The following is a 19,383-nucleotide window of genomic DNA, read 5'->3' as shown; positions in this document are numbered from 1 at the left end:
TGTTGGTGTCGAATTAACAGGACTTGGCCAGTGATTGATGAAGGAAAGGGAAGAATCAGACAGCTCTGAAGTTAGGGCATGGTGGCTGGCAGCTTGATGGTATCATCACCAGAAATACACAGGTTAGAAGATGGGCATGTTGGGCAGGGTTTTGGGGTGGAGTTTGTAAGTTCACTTGTGGAGTTGTTGATGTATGAGGTAAAGGCAAAGATAGTAGGGCATGGGATAAGAGGTGGAAAGGTTAGCTTTGGAAGGGAGGAGAGCCCTTCCTTCCTCTGGGGTGGTTACATAAGTGGAGCTAATGGGTGAGGACATTAAGAGATGAGAGTCTCTGAGGGTTGTTTTCCAGGTGGTCTCCATCTTCTCATTCAAGGTGGTGTGGGGATCGTCACTGGAGACCCATTGGATTGGGGACCCATAAGGGGAAGGCTTTCAGCGTCCATTGGTAATAGAATCGAGGGCCAGCCGGGGGTAGGTAGAAGAGCTGCAGGATAGCGGTACTTCAGGGATCTGTGATCTTCTTAATGTGGGGTCTTCAATGAAATGGATTGGAACTCTTCTCCAGCTTAAGTCTTAAAGAATTGCACCATCTGAAAGCATGATGATCCTAAACAAATCAGATTGTGAACCCCTCTGATCTTAACGAGACTGGTCCCCGGCAATGCTTAGAAGCTGGCACTTGCCTTAACATTTCTAAAGCATCTTGCACACTCTGTCAGGTGAGGTTCGCAAAATCCCTTCATAGCAGGGACTACAGGTATTAACCCCATTGTGCTGATTAGGAAACTGAGGCTCAAAGGTGAGGGGCTCATAGGCACAGGGTCACAGTTTGGAAATTAGGATTGAGCCTAAGTTTCTAACAAAAAGACTAACACTTTGCTTCACCAGGCATAGGGTTACAAGAGGAATGGTGTGTCTTGATATCATTAACACACTTGATCATGGTTTGCCTTATCCCAGATGGAGCAATATGGGTTAGATGTTAATCTAGTTAGATTGATTAACAGCTGTTTGAACCACCTTAAGAGATGAGTTACTTTCAAGTCTGGAGGAGAGGTCTCTGGTAATGAGTCATTAGATCCAGGTTTGTTAAATGATTCTTAAAGTCAGTGACTAGGGTGATGAAATAGAAGGCCTCTTTTTCAGATGTGCCATTAATCCAAAGTGGAGAGAATGCCCTAGTGACTTAGGATCAGTAGACTGGATTCTGTATCCCAGATCAGATACTTGCCCTCTCTGTTACCTTGGGCAAGACATGTAATTACTAAGCCTCAGTTTCTTCCTATGTAAAATGAGGATTCCATTGCTTTTACCTACTTTACAGTGTTGAAGTGTGGAAAGTGCCCTATAAATTTTAAAAGTGCTCTATATTGATGAATTAACATGTGTTTGATGAGACCAGGATTCAAGTGGAAATATTTGTACTGTGTAAAATAAGATACAGGGAGGGCCTTGGAACTGTCTTCTCTGTCTGAAGAGCTATCTTGTAGAAGAAGGAGATGCAGTATTTCTTGTTCTCCCTATGGTAGAAGGTTCAGGAAAGCTGTGTTTAGAGAGGCAGGGAGAGAACAGGAAGAAGAGTAGTTTGGGAATCAAGGGACCTGCGTTCAGGTTGTGGCTCTGCATTTGTCTGCTTGTGTGATCTTGGGCAGGGCATTTGCACTCTCTGGGCCTCAGTTTCCCCTTCTGTAAAATGAGGAGTTAATCTAAGGGATTTCTAAGCATGTTTCCAGTTCTAAATCCTTTAAGGCATAAGCTGTATAACCGTGGCTTTGTCACAGAGTTAGTCATTCCCTTACCTGGAAATGTTCAGATGGAGGCTGATTGAACAAGTGTCAGATGTTGGGGACTAATTGACTTCTGAGGGCTTTTTTAAACTCTTATTCTGTGATTCTTGGACTTCTTTATTTTTTCATGGTGTTACTTTTCTTCTCTGAGAGAGAGAGAGAGAGAGAGAGAGAGAGAGAGAGAGAGAGAGAGAGAGAGAGAGAGAGAATTCTTGATAAAGGATCCCGAAAGAATTTTGAAAACTTCATTTATTCAGATTGGGATGAGAAAGGGAGTGAGATGGTATAATAAAAATGTCCCGGAGATGTGGTCATTTGAAAAGGAACAAATATTTCATGTTCTTGAAATTCCTTGAATCCCATATCTGTTGAGTTATAAACTATGGTTCTGTTAATCAAGCATTTATTAAACGTTTCCCAAGTACCAAGCACTATGCCCAGGGCTGGGGATACAAGGATGGGCAAAAACAGCCTCTTCCCTTGTAGAGCTCAAATTTGAGTGAGGAAGATGATGTGTAAGGAAGTAGCTACATGCAAGATACATACAGGGTAGATGGAAGGTAATTTCAGAGGGGAAGTCACTAGCCCCTGGGGGAAGTGGGAGCGACCTCAGGCACAGTGTAGGATTGGAGCTGAGTTTTGAAGGAAGTCAGGGAAATTAGAGTTGGAGGTGAGGTGGGGCATTTCGTACCTTCTGGAGAGGGATCTCAAGGCATCAAGATGAGCAGTGGAGTGTGGTGTCTGAGGAACTGCTTGTAAGTCAGTGTAGCCCGAATGTGGAATGTAAGGGAGAGAGTCCTGGTGCAGGCAGGAAGAGGCCACCATTTGAAGAGCTCTGAATGCCAGAGAATGTGATCATTGATCCTGGAGGAAGGAGCTAGAGTATTACAAGGTCAGGGCTGCACTTCAGAAAATCCTGTTGGCTGTTGAGTGGAGGGTAGATTGGGAGAGGACAGACTCAAGGCGGGGAAACAGACGATTGCAGTAGTTTAGGGGAGAGAGGCAGGACTGTAGGAGGGGAGAAAAGGGGATAATATAGACGAGAGATGTTGGGATATGGAAATAACAGGGTTTGACAGTGGATTGGGGGGGTGGGGCAAGTGAGGGTGAGCAGGGAAGGATGACACCAAAGCTCTGTAGGCCTGAGTGAATGTGGGGGAATGGGGGGAGAGGAGGGGGGAGAGTAGGGGGGAAAGGCAGTTCACTCTGCAGCATTTGAGACATCCAGTTTACAGTGTCCAAGAAGAAGGTGGAAATGTGTGACTAGCTCAGCAAGAGATGAGGGTTGGCTGTGCAGACCAGGAAATTGTCTAGAGGGGAGAGCTGATAGTTACAAGTGAAGCCTGTGTAGGGGATAAAAGAAGGGCAGCCAGGCCAGTACCTTGGAGAACATCTGTGCTCCGAGTACATGACACAGATGAGCACTGGGAAAGGACACTGAGAAAGGTCAGTTGGGCAAACGAGGGACAGCTAGGAGAGAGCAGCAGTCAGCCCCTTGAAAACTTGGAGGAGAGTTATCACAATGTCAGATGCTCTAGAGAGGGGCAGCTAGGTGCACAATGGATGGAGCTTCGACCCTGGAGTCAAGAGGACCTGAGTTCAAATCTGGTCTCGAGAGTGCCCTCCCCCTTCTCCCCCCACTACCACCAGATGCTCTAGAGAGATTAGAAAAGATGAGGACAATTAGATTTAGCAATTAAAAGATCATCAGTCACTTTGGAGAGTGCAGTTTCAGCTGAGTGATGTGGTTGGAAGCCATTTTGCAGAAGGTTTAAAAGTGAGTGAAAGGGGGCAGCTAGATGGCGCAGTGGTAAAGCACCGGCCCTGGATTCAGGAGGACCCAAGTTCAAATCCGGCCTCAGACACTTGACACTTACTAGCTGTGTGACCCTGGGCAAGTCACTTAACCCTCATTGCCCTGCAAAAAAAAAAAGTGAGTGAAAGGAAAACTTGAAGCATGGATTCTAGATGGCTTTCTCAAAGAGTTATGCCATGAAAGGAACAAAAACCAAAGGACAGTAGCTAGTGGGGATAGTAGGATCAAGTGAGGATTTTGAAGGATGGAAGAAACATGGGCAAGTTTATAGGCATTAGGGAAGGAGCTAGTAGATAGGGTGAGACTGAAGTTGAGAGAGAGATTGGGGCTGACGGTGGGATGAGATCAAGGGTGCGTGGAGAGAGGTTTGCCTTGGCAAGGAGAGGGCCCTCTCTTCATTTGAGACTGGAGTTAAGGGCGAGATGGCAGAGGAGCATGTCTAAATGAGGTGAGATGAGGCAGGGAGAAAAGGGAGCTCTCTCAGCTCATGGTCTGAATTCAGTGGGATAAGATCCTCTGCTCAGAGGGTGGTGGGAGGAAAGTGCCAAGGGCAGCCGGAGAAGAAGAAGGAGAGTGAATGATTTAGGCAGTGGTGGAAGACTGGCCTGACTTCACTGAGGGCGTGCTGGAGATTAGGTTTCCTCAGCCATTGAAGTCCATGATTTACTCCAGCATCAGTTTACTAGGAGTGAAGGAGGCAGATAATGATTATGTGAGAGATTATAAAAATAATAACAATACTGTTAAGACAGTGACAACACAGGTGCTACATATCACCATCTCTGGCAGAGGCAAATCTACAGCCCTGAATGTTTGTGTCAATAAAGGAGAAAATGAATGAAATGTTTGCACTTAGTAGTAAGGGGCAAAACACCAAACCATCAGAAAGAAGATAAGAAATAACAAAAGACAAGAGGAGAAATCAATAAAGTTGAAAATAAGAAAACAATTGAAAAGATAAATGCAGGAGTTAATTTTCTGAAAAGATTTAAAAATTGACAAACTATTAACAAGTCTAATCAAAGAAAAACAAGAGCAAACCTAACTCAGAAATGAAAAAAGAAAACAATGAGAAGAAAAGCTGTTTGCAGATTTAGTGATAAGAGCCAATAATGCAGCAATGATTCCCTCATTGGCATTTTCTTTATGGGCCCAATAGTAGTTGGTTTTTTTTTCCTAGTGACAAATAACTTGATATTTATAGTTACACTGACTTTACTATGTTTTGAAAATGGGACTCTGTGGTGGTACTTTGGATAATTCTGTAAATTGTGTTTTCTAGTGGGATTAGGGATGAAGCTCTATATTTGGATTTATTGTTATTTGCATTCTTTGTGGACTATATAAGCATTTGGGTATGAATTTTATTTGACTTTTAGATTTTTTGGAAACTGAAATTTAAAATGCTTTAATTAATGCCTGATCTCTATAGGGCATCATCGCCATTTAGGAGAAAATTGGGAAAAATTGTGTTTGAGAGACAAATGTATCTGTTCTTATTTGAGTAGTAAGAGAGAAATTGGTATGGACATTTAGTCTCATATTTTATTTAGTTTGACCCAGATTTCAGAGAACTTTTATATTCAGAGAATATTATATACCATAGAGAATATATGTATATTCAGAGAACTGAATATATTGGCCCATTGAATGTTTAAAAAGAATTTTTGTTTTTGTTCTTGTGTGGGGCAGTGAGGGTTAAGTGACTTGCTCAGGGTTACACAGCTCTGGGGCTCGATTTTGAACTCGGGTCCTCCTGAATCCAGGGCTGGTGCTTTATCCACTGCACCACCTAGCTGCCCCCTAAAAAGAAGATACTTTTGATCCAGTTGGATGTTTATTTTTAATTGACCTCATTCCTAGTTCAGACTTGAAAAGAGTTACCTTTCTTTGGACTTCCTATTGTTTAATGAGTTTTTTGGTTGAAATTTAACTTTATTAGGTGATGGCTTACTTTTTTGACTTTTAAAAATATTTTATAATTCATGAACAAGTAATTATTCATTTTAACAAGAAAAGAATCTTAAAAAAACAATAATAGACTTGAACTTGCCACAATTTAAGTCACAATAAAGAAAACTTAGCAGGATTTGTACAAGTAGGAATGTTAGAACAATTTTATAGTGTTAGATGCAATTAAGGAAGTATGATTGCCAGGAGGAATTATTAGGTCTGAAATTATTAGCATCATGTAATGCTAATTAACCCTATTTGAATTTTTAATTACTTAGTTAAAAATAGGTCCTAACTTTTAAAAATCAATAACTTTCTTTTCCAGTTTTGCTTTGTATAAAGCATCAATTCACTCAACTTTACCAACCATCAGAAATCTTTCAGAGTTTCTTGATTCAAGAGCTAATGCTTGATCATTTTAATGTTACTCCATATATTTCATGGATTTAGGTTGACTCTTAAAATTAAGTGACATTCTTCTCTAAACAACGTTTGCTTAATTTCCCATAATAAGCAAAAACTCTATAGCCAGTTAACATACCCAAATACTCAAAGGTGATTGTGCTGATAAGCTGTAGCAGTTTTGCTGATTGTGGGGAAATAGAAGCAAAAATTGGGTTGGGTAGACCAGGTTTGAAATTTATTGCATGATATTATTGTCTACTAAATGAAATGTGTATGCAAAACATTATTTGGCCTAATTAAAAGGTAAGAACAATTTATATTGGTGAAAAGTCTGAAGAGAAAATATTTTTCTTTTCTTCCCCATCTCCCTTGTGCCTGTAATAACTCAGTAGGGTTTTTTTTTTTTTGCTTTTTTTTTGGTTTTTGTTTTTGTTTTTGTTTTTTTGCAATTAAGAGATCACACCATCCCAAAATGTCAAGATGGAAGAGTCCCTAGGGGACCATCTGGCTCAAGCTTCTCATTACAGATTAGAAAACTGAGTCCCTGAAGGATTATATATACCTAGCTCTTAGGTGACAGACCAAGATTTCAATGCAGGTCTTCCTTCTTCAATCCCAGGCATGGTCTTTCCATGCTCTCTAATTACGGTTGTTAGGTATGGATGCTTCTGATTAACTGAAAAAGATTTTGTCCTCATAAGCATCTTCAGTCTTATCTGTGGTAGGCTGTATTCTCTTTGAAGAGAAAGGGTTTGCTTAGGAAAGATAAACTTTGATCTAGTCGTTGAGTGTTGTTATTAACTCTACTTCCACTCAATCAGGAATTGGTTGTCTTGCTTTATTTCTTAAGATATGATACAGAAGTTGTTACTCTGCTCACTAGAATACTAATAATGTCATTGAATTGTTGTTTTAGCTAGTAGTTCAGCCAATTTCCTCTTTGGGAAAAGAATAAGTAACCTCCTATCTATAAACTGGATCACTTTGACTTTGTTTCAGTAAGTAGGTCAGATTTCATTATGCATTGCCTTAGACACAGTTCAAATTAATGTTAGTAGCTGTGTGCCCATTAACAGGTGTCCTAGCTGATTATAGGTAGATAGCATAAGAAGAGAGCAAAGACACACTGGGAGTCTTCAAATATCTGACAACCTGTCACGAGGAAGAGAGATTAGACCTCCCCTGGGTTGGACCAGAATGTGATGGGAAGCTTCTCACGATACAGCCTTTTGGATCAGTATGGGATGGCAACTTTTTAAAACAATTACCGATACTCAACTAGTAGAAGGGTTACTCCGTAAACAGTGATCTGCTTTTCATTGGAGATAGTCAAGGAGTTTTTTTTTTTCTCCCTATGTGGGCTTAACTGTGGGGCCTAAAATTGTCCAATCTGGACAGTCTACAAGAAAAGAAGCCGAGGCAGAGCTCCAAGCCAATAACCATTTATTAAACGGACTGGATCCCCTTCAAGGAATGGGACCTCAGAGTTTCCTCACCGTCTGAGATATCCCCTGTCTTCAGGGCTTGATACCAGGATGCAGATGGAGCAGAAGAAAATACAGAATCTCATTGGTTGATAAATCTATATCTCGACTCTCCAGGGGGCCGGAGATGACGCATCTCCGTGGGTGGCCACAGGAGGGGCAAGGCAAGGGTCATCTAGGCTAAGTAGTCATAGGATGGGCATCTCCTCATGTTGGGCAGTAGAGGGTGGTCTGGAGGTACAAAAATAAGTGGGGGGACTTTCCATTATTAGTAAGTCATCTCTGCCACACAGGGCTTGGTTACTATGATTAGGCAAAAAAAGGGTGGATGTCCTCAACAAGCCAGGAACTTCTAGGTTGCCATTTATAAGAAAGAACTTATCACTGACTAAATGTGTATTGATAGGCAAGTATAATACTATCATTGCTAACAGTCACTGCCCCTAAGGAATAGCACTAAGCTGATTATTGTTGATTGGAATAAAATAGGGGTCCGCTTAAAGTCATCTAGCTCATAACTAAGTGCCACTGAGGTCTCTTCTGTCTCTGGAATTCTTTGTTACTCAGGACTTAGCAGCTTCCTTGTAATGTTGTGTATTATAGTTATTGACACCGATCTCCTCTCCCAGACTAACAGTTCTTTGAGGGCAGGAACCTCATTTATCTAAACTTTGTTTCCTCCAGCATTCGCTGCAAGGATCTTTAGTGAATATTTAAATATGTTCAATGATGGAGCATTCTGGAGTAGTGGGAAAAGCTGTGGGCTTGGATTCTAAAGACTTGTACCTGAATGTTAGCTCTGGAATGTCATCTCTGTATGATCTAAGGGGTTAGTTCATTTCCTGAATCTTTCTTCATCTATACCACGAGGAGGTTGGGCTAGATAGCCTTTAAAAGTGTAATTGTTTTTTATTTTCAAATAATCAATGGATTATTTTCTCTGCCTTCCCTCCGCTTACCACTCCTCCTATAGGGGATGGGTTCAGAAACCTCATTGTGGAGAGCAAAGTCAGGCAAAACAAATTCCCACACTGCTTGCATCCTGCATCTTGAATCCATCCACCTGTCTGTCAGGAGCTTCCATATTCATCATTACTCCTCTGGAATCGTTGGGGGGGGGGGATATCGTCCTCAGAATTCTCAGGTCTTTCAAAGCTGTTTGCCATTTCAGTGTTTTTACTGGGGGCATTGTCCTCCTGGCTTTGCTCATATCCTTGTGCATCAGGTCACACTTACTAGGCTTCTCCAAAATCATCCCTTTTGTCATTTCTTAGAGCACAATCATGTTCTCTTGCATCGTAGAACAGAATCGTTTCAGCTGTTTCCCCAGATGATGAACATTCCCTTAGGTTCCAGTTCTTTGAAACTACAAAAAGCCCTGCTGTAAATACTTTTGTAATGTTTTATGAGTTGCCTAAAAAAGGACGAGGATTGAGTGGCAGGGACCCAGGAAACAGCTCCAGCTGTGTCACTGCAGACAAGCAGCTGGGGAGGGACCTGATTGATATCCTGGCAGTCAAGTATGTGTTCATCCTGAGGGCTCAGTCTGGTTTCGTTTCTTTGATCTCTTTAATCTATAGTGGTCTCACTGGGTCAAAGGGATGCACAGTAGGAGCCTTTGAAAACTTACTTCACTAGCTCATCTCTGGTCCCCAAAGTTGCTTTAATTTCTATTTCTCCAATTATTTATTCTGTGGAACATTTTTTTTCACATGCCTATTGGCAGCTTGGATTTCTTCCTTTGAAAATTGCTTATTCATATGTGCTTTGGCCATTTCACCAGATGTCTTTCCATTTTGAATCTGTGAACCTATAACCCTTTTGTTGAAGTTGTTGTATAAGCTTTTGTTGGGGGTGGGGGGACAGTGAGGTTTAAGTGACTTGTCCAGGGCTGCACAGCTAGAAAGTGTCAAGTGTCTGAGGCTAGATTTGAACTCAGGTCCTTCTGAATCCAGGTGCTTTATCCACTGGGCCACCTAGCTGCTCCTGTATAACCATTCTTGTAGTTTGTGGGAGATTGGACTAGAAGGCCTCCAAGATTGATTGATTTAAAAAGCATTTATTAGGCACCTTCTGTTTCTTAGGCTTTGTGCTAACACCGTGGATGCAGGTTCAAAAGAGAGACAGTATGGATGATCTCAAGGAGATTGCACTGGAACAGGGGAGGCAGCCCATAGAAAGGAATGCTGGCCAGGGAGTGGAAGTCGCTGCTGTCTCTGCTATGACCAGCAGCAGCTCCAGAGAAGGAGTGATGAATACCCACTTGTGACAGAGAGGCGGAGGGATTCAAGAAGCAGGACATGGTCAGTGTGGGAAATTGTTTTGCTGGACTTTGCTCTCTGTGATGAGGTTTCTGCCTCCATCCCCTGTAGGAGGAGGGGGAAGGGAAGGTGAGAGGCTGAGAAAATAGTCCTACGTTACTTGAAAGGGAAAAACAAGCTTTTAAAGGCTATTTCGTCCAGCCTTCTTGTTTTATAGATGAGGAAACAGAGCCGAGCGGAGCCGTGGGAGAGTGGGATGATTTTAGAGTAAAGGGTGTCCTTGTGGCTTGATGCTGATTTAAGTGTAGCGGCTATCATGGCACACTTTTCATCTTTCATAATTACTTAGCTTACGCTTATGTTTTTGCCTTTCAAAATGCAGGTTGAAGAAGGAAGTAAAGGTATTCGGTTAGGCTCACTAATTGGGTTGATGGTGGAAGAAGGAGCAGATTGGAAGCAGGTTGAAATTCCCAAAGATGTGAGTCCTCAGCCACCCCCAGCTTCACCTGTGTCTGCACCTCCTGTAGCTGAACCCGCGGTTCCTGCGTCTGCTAGAAAGGCCCACCCAGCTGAGAAACTGCTGTGAGTATATGCCATTCTTAGATATGGGGCCTTTTCTTCCCTTCTTTTCCTAAGAATTTGAGGCATAGAAAAAAGTGATGAACTCACCTTGTTCAAGTGCACTTGGAGTTAGCTGCGGAACCAGGCACGGAAGCTATCTGGATGTTTGGATTGCGAGGCTGGCGTTTGATCTCTCAGAGCCATCCCGAGCCATTCTAGGATTTAGAGTGCCTAAAGACCTTGGGTCGGACATCACCTCTCATAACTGTCATTCTATAGATGAAGTAATGGCCCGGGGAAGACCAGGATGCCCCTCAGTCCTCTCTCCTGGCAGCAAAGACAGCATTCTTGTAACTGATTTCCCTGCCAGGACCCCTCTCCCTCATGTTCCCTTCCCTCACTCTCCCCATTTCCCCAAGGGAGGGTCCCAGTGAGCCAGTTGGGAAGGCGGGTTTTGTAATTGTAATTTTCACTTTGTAATAAGAGCCACAGCGACCGTGTTTGCGGAGCACTTTCCTTGCTTATCTCGTCTGACCCGGACACGGACTCTAGAACACGTGGGTGTCTGGGTCTTGTCCCACTTCCAGAATGTAGCCCTTGAGAGGCAGAAGGAGCCTCAGAGTCCCTCTGGGTCAGCTGCCATTTCACAGATGAAGAGATTGAGGCCCAGAGACCCAGTGCCAACGGCACTCAGTGCCATGACTCCCCCTAGGCGGGCTTTGAACCCAGATCTTACAGCTCCAGACTTCGCCCTTGTTCCACTGTGTCCTGAGAAGCTCCAGACCATGACTTCAGGCTCCCATTGTCACAAGCCTGGCCACCTTACACAAGATGAAAACAAGCTAGCTGGGTTTGACTCCTTGTTTTAATTGAATTTCTGGCCCAGAGGAAAGTGCTTGTTCTAGCTAGTTGTTCTATGGAGTTTCAAAATCCCAGGCTTCTAGCATGGCACCATAGTAAGGGACCATAGGAATCATGCAGAGGAAGAAGTAGGGGCTCACAGCCGGCAGCAACTCCTCCACCGTCCCTCAGGTAAATAAGTGGCAGGCTTAAGTTTGAAATCTGAGTCTTTTCACTCTGATTTACTGCCCACTCTTCAGCTGGACTCCTTCATAAAGATGCTTTCAGGGAAGCTCCTTGCACAACCTCATATGCTTGTTTTCTTTTAACAAAACTTCATGAGTTGCTAATTTAATCATCAAATGGAGGATTAACAAAATATTTGTATCAGTCTTATCTTACTTGGCTAGGTTTATCTCTGCTACTGGTGTTTTTTATTTTGTTTTTCCTTCTTGCCAATGATCCCTTTAGACCTGCACCAAATGTTTTTCCCTTTTATTTATTATGAGAGTTTGGGTAAATATGTGGTACCTGAGGGATACTGCTGCTCTCTTCACCCCAACAATCGCATGCACTTGATCTTTGAAGGCTCTGCCAGCAGTGTACACTATTTGGCAGGTTCTGTCATGCTGGAGAGACTTCAGGTAAGGCCCCAGCAACAGATGAGATCTACTTTCTAAGGCTTGGCCTTGTTAAATGTGGAGAGGCTCATCCCCAGGAGGGAGGCTGGCACTTTGGTAATGAATTCTTTGTTCGTGGCAACCCACAAGACAAAGAAATGTGGAAAACGGTCTTCCATCTTGTTTGGCCCCCTCTGCCCTGGCAGTGATGGTGGTACACAGGGCAGAAGAAAGGCTGCAGGGTACCAAGAATCACCAAGTTAGTTTATAGAACTAGAAATGTGAGATCCCTTTCTGCTGACTAAGTAGACGTTCTGAGAGCAGAACTGAGTCATATCCTGTGATATTCTCATTGTAAGTGAAACAAAAAGAATTTAGAAGTTGCAGACAAATTGAAGGATGACCCATAAATTCTCCTTGAATAGGTGGAGAAATGAGTTGGTTTTATTGTGTGTCCAAAGGCAACAAGAAACATCACTTCGTGGGTCACTCGGTCATCTTGTCTTCTAGTGCTTGATCAGCCGTTACCAAAAGTTGGCCATGATGATGATTGCAGCTTATGCACCAACATCTGTTTTAGAGGGTGAAAAGGTAGATAAGATCCTTTAAACAAAATCAGCACATGACTTAATAGTCAGGGATCTCAGTGCCAAAGTGGATGTAGGGGAGGACAGCCTAGCATACATCGGTGAGCAGGAAGAGGGCCCGCTGCCACACAGATTTCCTGAACACTCTTGCCTCTTTTTCAAGAAAATCGTTGGGAGATGCTTCAACTCAAATTTTCCGTGTGTCATTTAATTTCACAGATAGGAAATGGTAGCCATGTGTGCATTAACTTACTTAATAAAGCAAAAATAAAAATTGGTATCAAATTAGAAGCACTAATGCAAATGAAAAAGTAGAGTGTGCAGCTGAGGGAGCTGTAGCCTGATGAGTTTATACCAGCTGCCAACAGCAATAGCAAAAGCAGGCCATGGATAAATGAGCAGCCAGCAGCAGACTGTCACTGTCAGTCAGTCAGCCAGCACTTATTAAGTGCCTGCTGCATACCAGGCACTGTGCTGTGACCTCCCCCTGTGGGGAAGCGAACTAGGACAACAGCTTCACAGTTTAGGTATTAAACATTTATTAAACTATATTAGAGGTTAACAGAGAGAGAACGTGTCTCTGAAAGAATAGGAAAACCCTCACGACCTCAAACACTCCTGGTCCAGTTGCCAACCCTACGAGGTTCCAGCCACCAGCTCACAATACCAACTACCTCACACGCTGCTTCAAGCTGATTGGTTGAAAATGGTCTCATGTTGATGTGAGGTAACTTTGGGACACTGAACTTTAGAAAGGTCAACTCATGCTCTCACAGCAGGGGGCTCTGGTAATAATAATATTCTGACACTCCCTCCTGTGCTTCATTAAGAAACAGTTTCCTTAAATGAAGCAATAACAGTACATAAACTTAGAACTAACAATGTAAAGGGGGAAAAAAGAAATTGAGCGACGCATTGACAAAAACTAAAGGGGGCATTCCCCTTTAGTAGGTGGACATTACAAATAGTGTATACAGTGGGAAAAGGAAAACAGGAAAATATCCGTTGGAGAGTTAGGGTCACAAGGTGACCTTTTACCTTTGTAAAAGACACCTGTTCCTAAGGACGTTGTTAACTGATGTTACTATTATCAATAAAAGTAACTTTTAAGTGTATCCTTTAAATTGCTGTGGTGAGGTCAACTAGGTGGTGCAGTGGATAGAGCACCAGCCCTGGATTCAGGAGGACCTGAGTTCAAATCTGGTCTTAGATACTTGACACTTACTATGTGACCCTGGGCAAGTCACTTAACCCCAATTGTCTCACTAAAAAAAAAAAGAAAAATAAATAAATTGCTGTGGTGAAGAGTCCAAACATTCCTAGAAACTACCTTAGCCAGCACAAAGTAGAGCAATACACGGCAGCTAAGGACAAAATAGGTTAGACGCAGAACAGGGTGGACGGAAACTTGGGCACCGATAGACCCATTTCAGCCATGTCCCCTTAAGGATGAGGAAGGGTGAAACTGACAGCATTGACAGCATTGGAGAAGGCCTGCCAAGGTTTCTGTGCCTCTTTCCTCCACACTGATGACTGAGGAGCCTCAGCTGGGCCCTGCACGACAAGAAATGGCAGAACCTGGTGATGGAGGCTGAAGGAAGCAGGGCCAGGAAAATGGCCTATGTAGGGATAGAACAGTATCAGAGGAAAGCACCGTAAAGGAAAACAGATGTTGGTCATGAGAATTGTCCCTTGGGCCCAAGAGATGTGTTGGGGAAAGGGAGCTCTCCTTCCATTGCAGATGTCGAGGGATGGAAATGTGGCATGTGCTGGCACATGCAGCCAATTTCTGGGTTAGTTTTGCTCAGCTTTGAAAGAAAATTCTAAAGAGGAGAAGCTAGTTAGGTGGATGAAGTGGAGAGGAAATATTTAACGATAAATATGATGTAAGAGCAAAAGGCAGCAATATATATTATTTTTTAAAGAAAAATTAAAGAATGCAAAGATGGGAGGAAAACCTAAATTAACTCAAGGATACATAGAAGTCTTTGCTGGAGGCAAAACAGTTTCGAGGATATTGAAGGATGTCTGATAAAGGAGAATGCCAGATTTAGGGAGAAAAGCTTTGGTCTTAGGAGTCTCCCTCAATAAGCATTCAGGAATATATTGACTAACAACCCATTTTTCTACTTCATCATGGCTACAAAATAGAATAATCTACACACACATATAAACCTTTTTTATTTTTTGGTTGTTTTTGTTTTTGCATTGCAATGAGGGTTAAGTGACTTGCCCAGGGTCACACAGCTAGTAAGTGTCAAGTGTCTGAGGGAAGATTTGAACTCAGGTCCTCCTGAATCCCGGGCTGGTGCTTTATCTACTACACCACCTAGCTGCCCCTACACATATAAACCTTGATGAAGGTTTGAGGAAGGATTAGGTCAGCTTTCCTAAATAATCTTTAGCAAATCACATCTGAATAAGTATAGAGAATGCAAAAGCCCAGTAAGCTTATTGTTTGAGCATAGAAATGCATTTGATTCTGTAAAGCAATAGGCTCTCTTCCAACAAGGCATCTCCTCTGCTCACGAGATCATAAGAAGTTTTGTACAGAATCTTAACAATACAGGTGACTTTGTTCTATCTTCTGATTTCTGGTGAATAAAGTGCTGGACTTTGTCAGGAGACTTAGATGATTGGTTTGATTTGAATCTTACCTTAGACAGTTCCAGGCTGTGTGACCAAATGGAAAGTCATTTTATCTTCTCGGTGTTAGTTTCCTTACCTGTAAAAATGAGGACAGTATATGAAGCATTAGCCTTATAGGGTTATTTTGAGTAACAAATGAGATAATACATGTAAAGTGCTTTGTTAATCTATCAATAAACTTATGTTTAACTGTTGTTTTCTAAGTCCTGTATCAGGCATTGGGATTACAAAGAAAAGGTGAAAACAATCCCTGTCCCCAAAGAGCATCCATTTTGTTAGGGGAAAACACACACACACACACACACACACACACACACACACACACACACACACACACAGAGTAATTTGCCGGGAGGGAGATCACTAGAAGTTGGAGAAAGATCTGCAAAGGTCTCATTTAGGAAATTATGCTTGAACTGAACTTTGAAGACAGGGATTCTAAGAGGCGCTGATAAGAGGGAAGAGTATTCCAGATGTGGGAGAACTTTTAGGCGTAAATGTCAAGTATTAATGGTCTTACATGGATGGAAAAGTGCTGCTGGCTGGGGCTCAAGAGAACTGAGTTCCGCCATCGATGAGCTCTGACCTATTTTTACCTATTTCCTTTTCTGTAAATGAGGATGATGGTCTCAGCTCCCACTTTGGGAGGTGATTGTAAAGTGAAAAGCTTTGTTTATTGTTAGGCAGTAAGTAGTGAGCACTTATCCCCCTTACAAATAATTAAATCGTTTGAATGAGAACTGAAGGAAAAAACTTTGAGTTTTATTCATTGATTTATTTACCTTTATTTAAAGAATATTTTGAACCAGTGATTACTTCAATGTTTTATAAAGAAAGTTTGTAAAATAAATCAGAGTAGTAGAGATCATTTTTAATTGAGCGACGCATTGACAAAAACTAAAGGGGGCATTCCCCTTTAGTAGGTGGACATTACAAATAGTGTATACAGTGTATACAGTGGGAAAAGGAAAACAGGAAAATATCCGTTGGAGAGTTAGGGTCACAAGGTGACCTTTTACCTTTGTAAAAGACACCTGTTCCTAAGGACGTTGTTAACTGATGTTACTATTATCAATAAAAGTAACTTTTAAGTGTATCCTTTAAATTGCTGTGGTGAGGTCAACTAGGTGGTGCAGTGGGACATTTTGAAATTTAACTTTACGTATGGTTACAAATTGGTTTTGTGAGTCGTTTAAACTATAATTATCTTGATGATAGGTGTCAAACTCTGCAAAATAAATAAAAATATAATACAAAACAGATAATGCTGATTTGTGGTTTTCTAAGTCAGTCTGCAGCCTTCAGGGAACTGGATCTGTTTAAATTTGACACCCCTGATCTAGATAATTTTATTTGAAATAACGGTGAATTTTTTCATCATCTTACCTGCATTTTCTCATTCAGGTTCCGACTAAGTCCTGCTGCTCGTAACATTTTGGAGACGTATGACCTTGATGCCAGCCAGGGTACTCCTACAGGACCTCGGGGCATATTTACTAAAGAGTACGTATGTGTTTTATGTAATTCTAGAGTATATATTGATCGTGATCCTTTGTATTAAAGACAAAACTTCATTGATGATATTAATACAGTTGGAAGTTATCAGCAGAATCTCCTTCAAACTTACCTTTTATATTTTAATTATATTTGTTATAGTTCAGGCGGTCTTAGAACACGGGCTCGCGCACACACAATTATACCTATTTACATAATTGCCTAATAACCCACAAAACTCTGGCTTTGGTTTTAGTGAAATATTACAGATGGTGATATTGAATAGTGAAACTAGTGATTTAAATATATTCAGTTTACATCAAAAGTTGTGAAGTAACTATGTGAAGCCATTTGTTTTCTGCATCATCTTGATTCCTTTTTTCTCTTCAATCATGATTGTGTATTTCATCATAATGAATGTGCCTAATTACCTATTCAGGGATATGTAATCTTCAAAAGGTGAAGAGAAAATAACAAAATAGTTTTAATTGAAGAAAGTCTGCTTAGGGAGTTATACAGCCAGCCTGTTGATATTGTGATATTTAGGAATAAAGAGAAAAAGATAAGGTATACAGTGAAGCGACCAATCAGAAATGGACAACAGAAAGGACATTGCCACCACCCATAATAATTTTATCCAGAACTTTAATCCGTGCTAAACTTATCCTTGCAACAAGAACAATAGAGCCTAGAAACCATTTTAAGCAGCAAGCATCTGACTTAGTTTTTCAATAGAGGGAATTGCCAAGGTTAAAATATGAACTCATTTGTAAAGTCTAGTGAAGAAGAGGGATGGATGATTATGAGTGGTATTATCTCTTGAAGCAAAGAGAACCAGTAAAGGCTAAAATCAGTTTAAAGTAAGGAGACTTGGACCAACCATATTCAACAATGGACCAAATCTTTACTATTTCACAATTAAGTAAAAAATGTAGTGGATGCAATTCTATTTATTGTGTTTATTGTATTATTTTATTGAGTGTATTTGTTGGGTAGAACAAAATGCTACCTTACTGTGTTGTTGTTTTTCCCCACTACATGTCTCCCATTCATATATCACAATCATTCAAGACTCCTTAGAAAATATAACAGATAATCATATTCAGCAGCCTCCTGACAATAAGCATTCACAGCTGTGATAGAGGAGATCTGGTGGAGAATCTAGAGAAGGCCCAGAAACCCCAAGTAGAAAGAGACTGCTGTTCACTCCTATTTCAACATACATTTGAACGGATGCCTTCTGGAGCTTTTTAGCCATGGGAGTTCTGGGGACAGATGGTGTCGATGGATGATGGAGTAGGCCAGAGGTGAACAGTAGAAGCACAGGCTCTTTACTTTGGCCAAGCTTTCCTTAAATGTAAAGGCCCACCTTTTCAATACTAACGTTCCTCTAATACTGGTTTATTTCTACAAAAAAAACCAAATTCATGTAAAGATTTGATATGTCTTTCAAGGAAAAGAAATCGGATATTAATTCAATCTTCTGTTTTCTTCAAACATGACTAAGAGATTAGTGTGTTGTAATACCTGCATTTTTAAAACAACTGCCTCAAAATAATTTTATAGAATGATTGTACTCCCTAAATGTGTGATATTTCAAAACATGCCAACACTGAAATGACCACCTGACGTGTAGGCTTTGCAAGAAGAACAAGAAGACTACAAATAAAGCTCGTGGTCCACACTGACAGCTACTGTCTTCAGTACCAGCCTTGATTGGTGTCCACTACCCTGCTCCCGCAAAAATCCATTAATGCAAAACTGTTTTCAGGGCTGAGAAATGGGACTGACTCCATGTGTCCTTTGACCTTCTTCTCCACCGTGCACTTTGTATTTTGTGACTTTCTGGGGTAGATTATGCCCATGCTTTAGAGTCTGTTACGCTATAGATACATGCATACTATGGCAGCAGTGGTGGGGATGGGACAGGACATTTCAGGTGGATAAGAGGCACCTTCCGAGTCTTGTTGGATTTCCTCCTTAGACGGTGATGTAGAATATGCTATCCTCAGTTTTATGGGGCAGGAAGATGTCAGCGTATGGCAGATAGCATCAGAAGACAGAGGGAGTAGAATAGCTCTTGCAGACTCAAGTTATTAGAGAGGAGTATTTGGTAGATTTCAGACATTGAGCCTGTTATTGTCCGATAGTGATCATTGTCTATATACGGGTTCAGCTGGAAAAAAAGAGTGGCCAAGGGGCAGCTAGGTGGTGCAGTGGATAAAGCACCAGCCCTGGAGTCAGGAGTACCTGAGTTCAAATCAGACCTCAGACACTTAACACTTACTAGCTGTGTGACCATGGGCAAGTCACTTAACCCTAATTGCCTCACTTTAAAAAAGAAAAAACAATGGCCAAATGTTAGTACTTTCCACATTGCATGCATAAGGGCAGTCCCTTGGTTTATAGTCGCAGCCCCCTGCTTGTAAGAGCCATCCCACTGTCATTTGCAGTCTTGCCAAGTAACATTTAAATAGCCATTAGAATTTGCTCAGTAAAATGACCCACTCCAGAAATTTGTCTCTTTCAAGCTGGCCTGTCTGGTTGCTATTTGCTTGCCAGACGTGGCTACACAATGTACTTCAGTGTGTTAGTGAAGGTATTTCTTCACTCTAAGCAGTTATTTATCCATTCTTTGCTTAATAAATCTGCATTGGAGTCTGATGCTAAATCTTCTGAGCAGGTCATGTGCAGAGAGGGTGGCAGTAGCACACCTCTGTGGCTTTGATTGCATTTCTAGCATGTCCCTTGCGATTGTAACTTTTGATTTTATTTCACTGGACATTTATTTCTCTGTACTCTACCTTCTCTCCCCCTTATTTAAAAGAAACTATCTTTAAAAATATCTATCAGAGGGCAGCTAGATGGTGCAGTGGATGGAGCACTGGCCCTGGATTCAGGAGGACCTGAGTTCAAATCCAGCCTC

At 41.6% G+C, this 19,383-nt stretch overlaps 1 protein-coding gene across 1 annotated transcript in view; it reads left to right on the top strand.

The window, feature by feature from the left end:
- The window catches only part of PDHX (pyruvate dehydrogenase complex component X), a 75,397-nt gene that overhangs the window by 33,718 nt on the left and 22,296 nt on the right, over positions 1-19,383 (top strand). The window contains exons 4-5 of the mRNA XM_043970013.1: positions 10,089-10,288; positions 16,368-16,466. Of these exons, the coding sequence (XP_043825948.1) occupies positions 10,089-10,288; positions 16,368-16,466 (299 nt within the window). The remainder of the gene's footprint in view (positions 1-10,088; positions 10,289-16,367; positions 16,467-19,383) is intronic.

The sequence above is a fragment of the Dromiciops gliroides genome, chromosome 6 (assembly GCF_019393635.1).
Source record: "Dromiciops gliroides isolate mDroGli1 chromosome 6, mDroGli1.pri, whole genome shotgun sequence".
In the NCBI taxonomy this organism is placed as follows: domain Eukaryota; kingdom Metazoa; phylum Chordata; class Mammalia; order Microbiotheria; family Microbiotheriidae; genus Dromiciops; species Dromiciops gliroides.
Note: the sequence above shows the minus strand (reverse complement) of the source record. Positions and strands in the feature narration are given on the sequence as shown.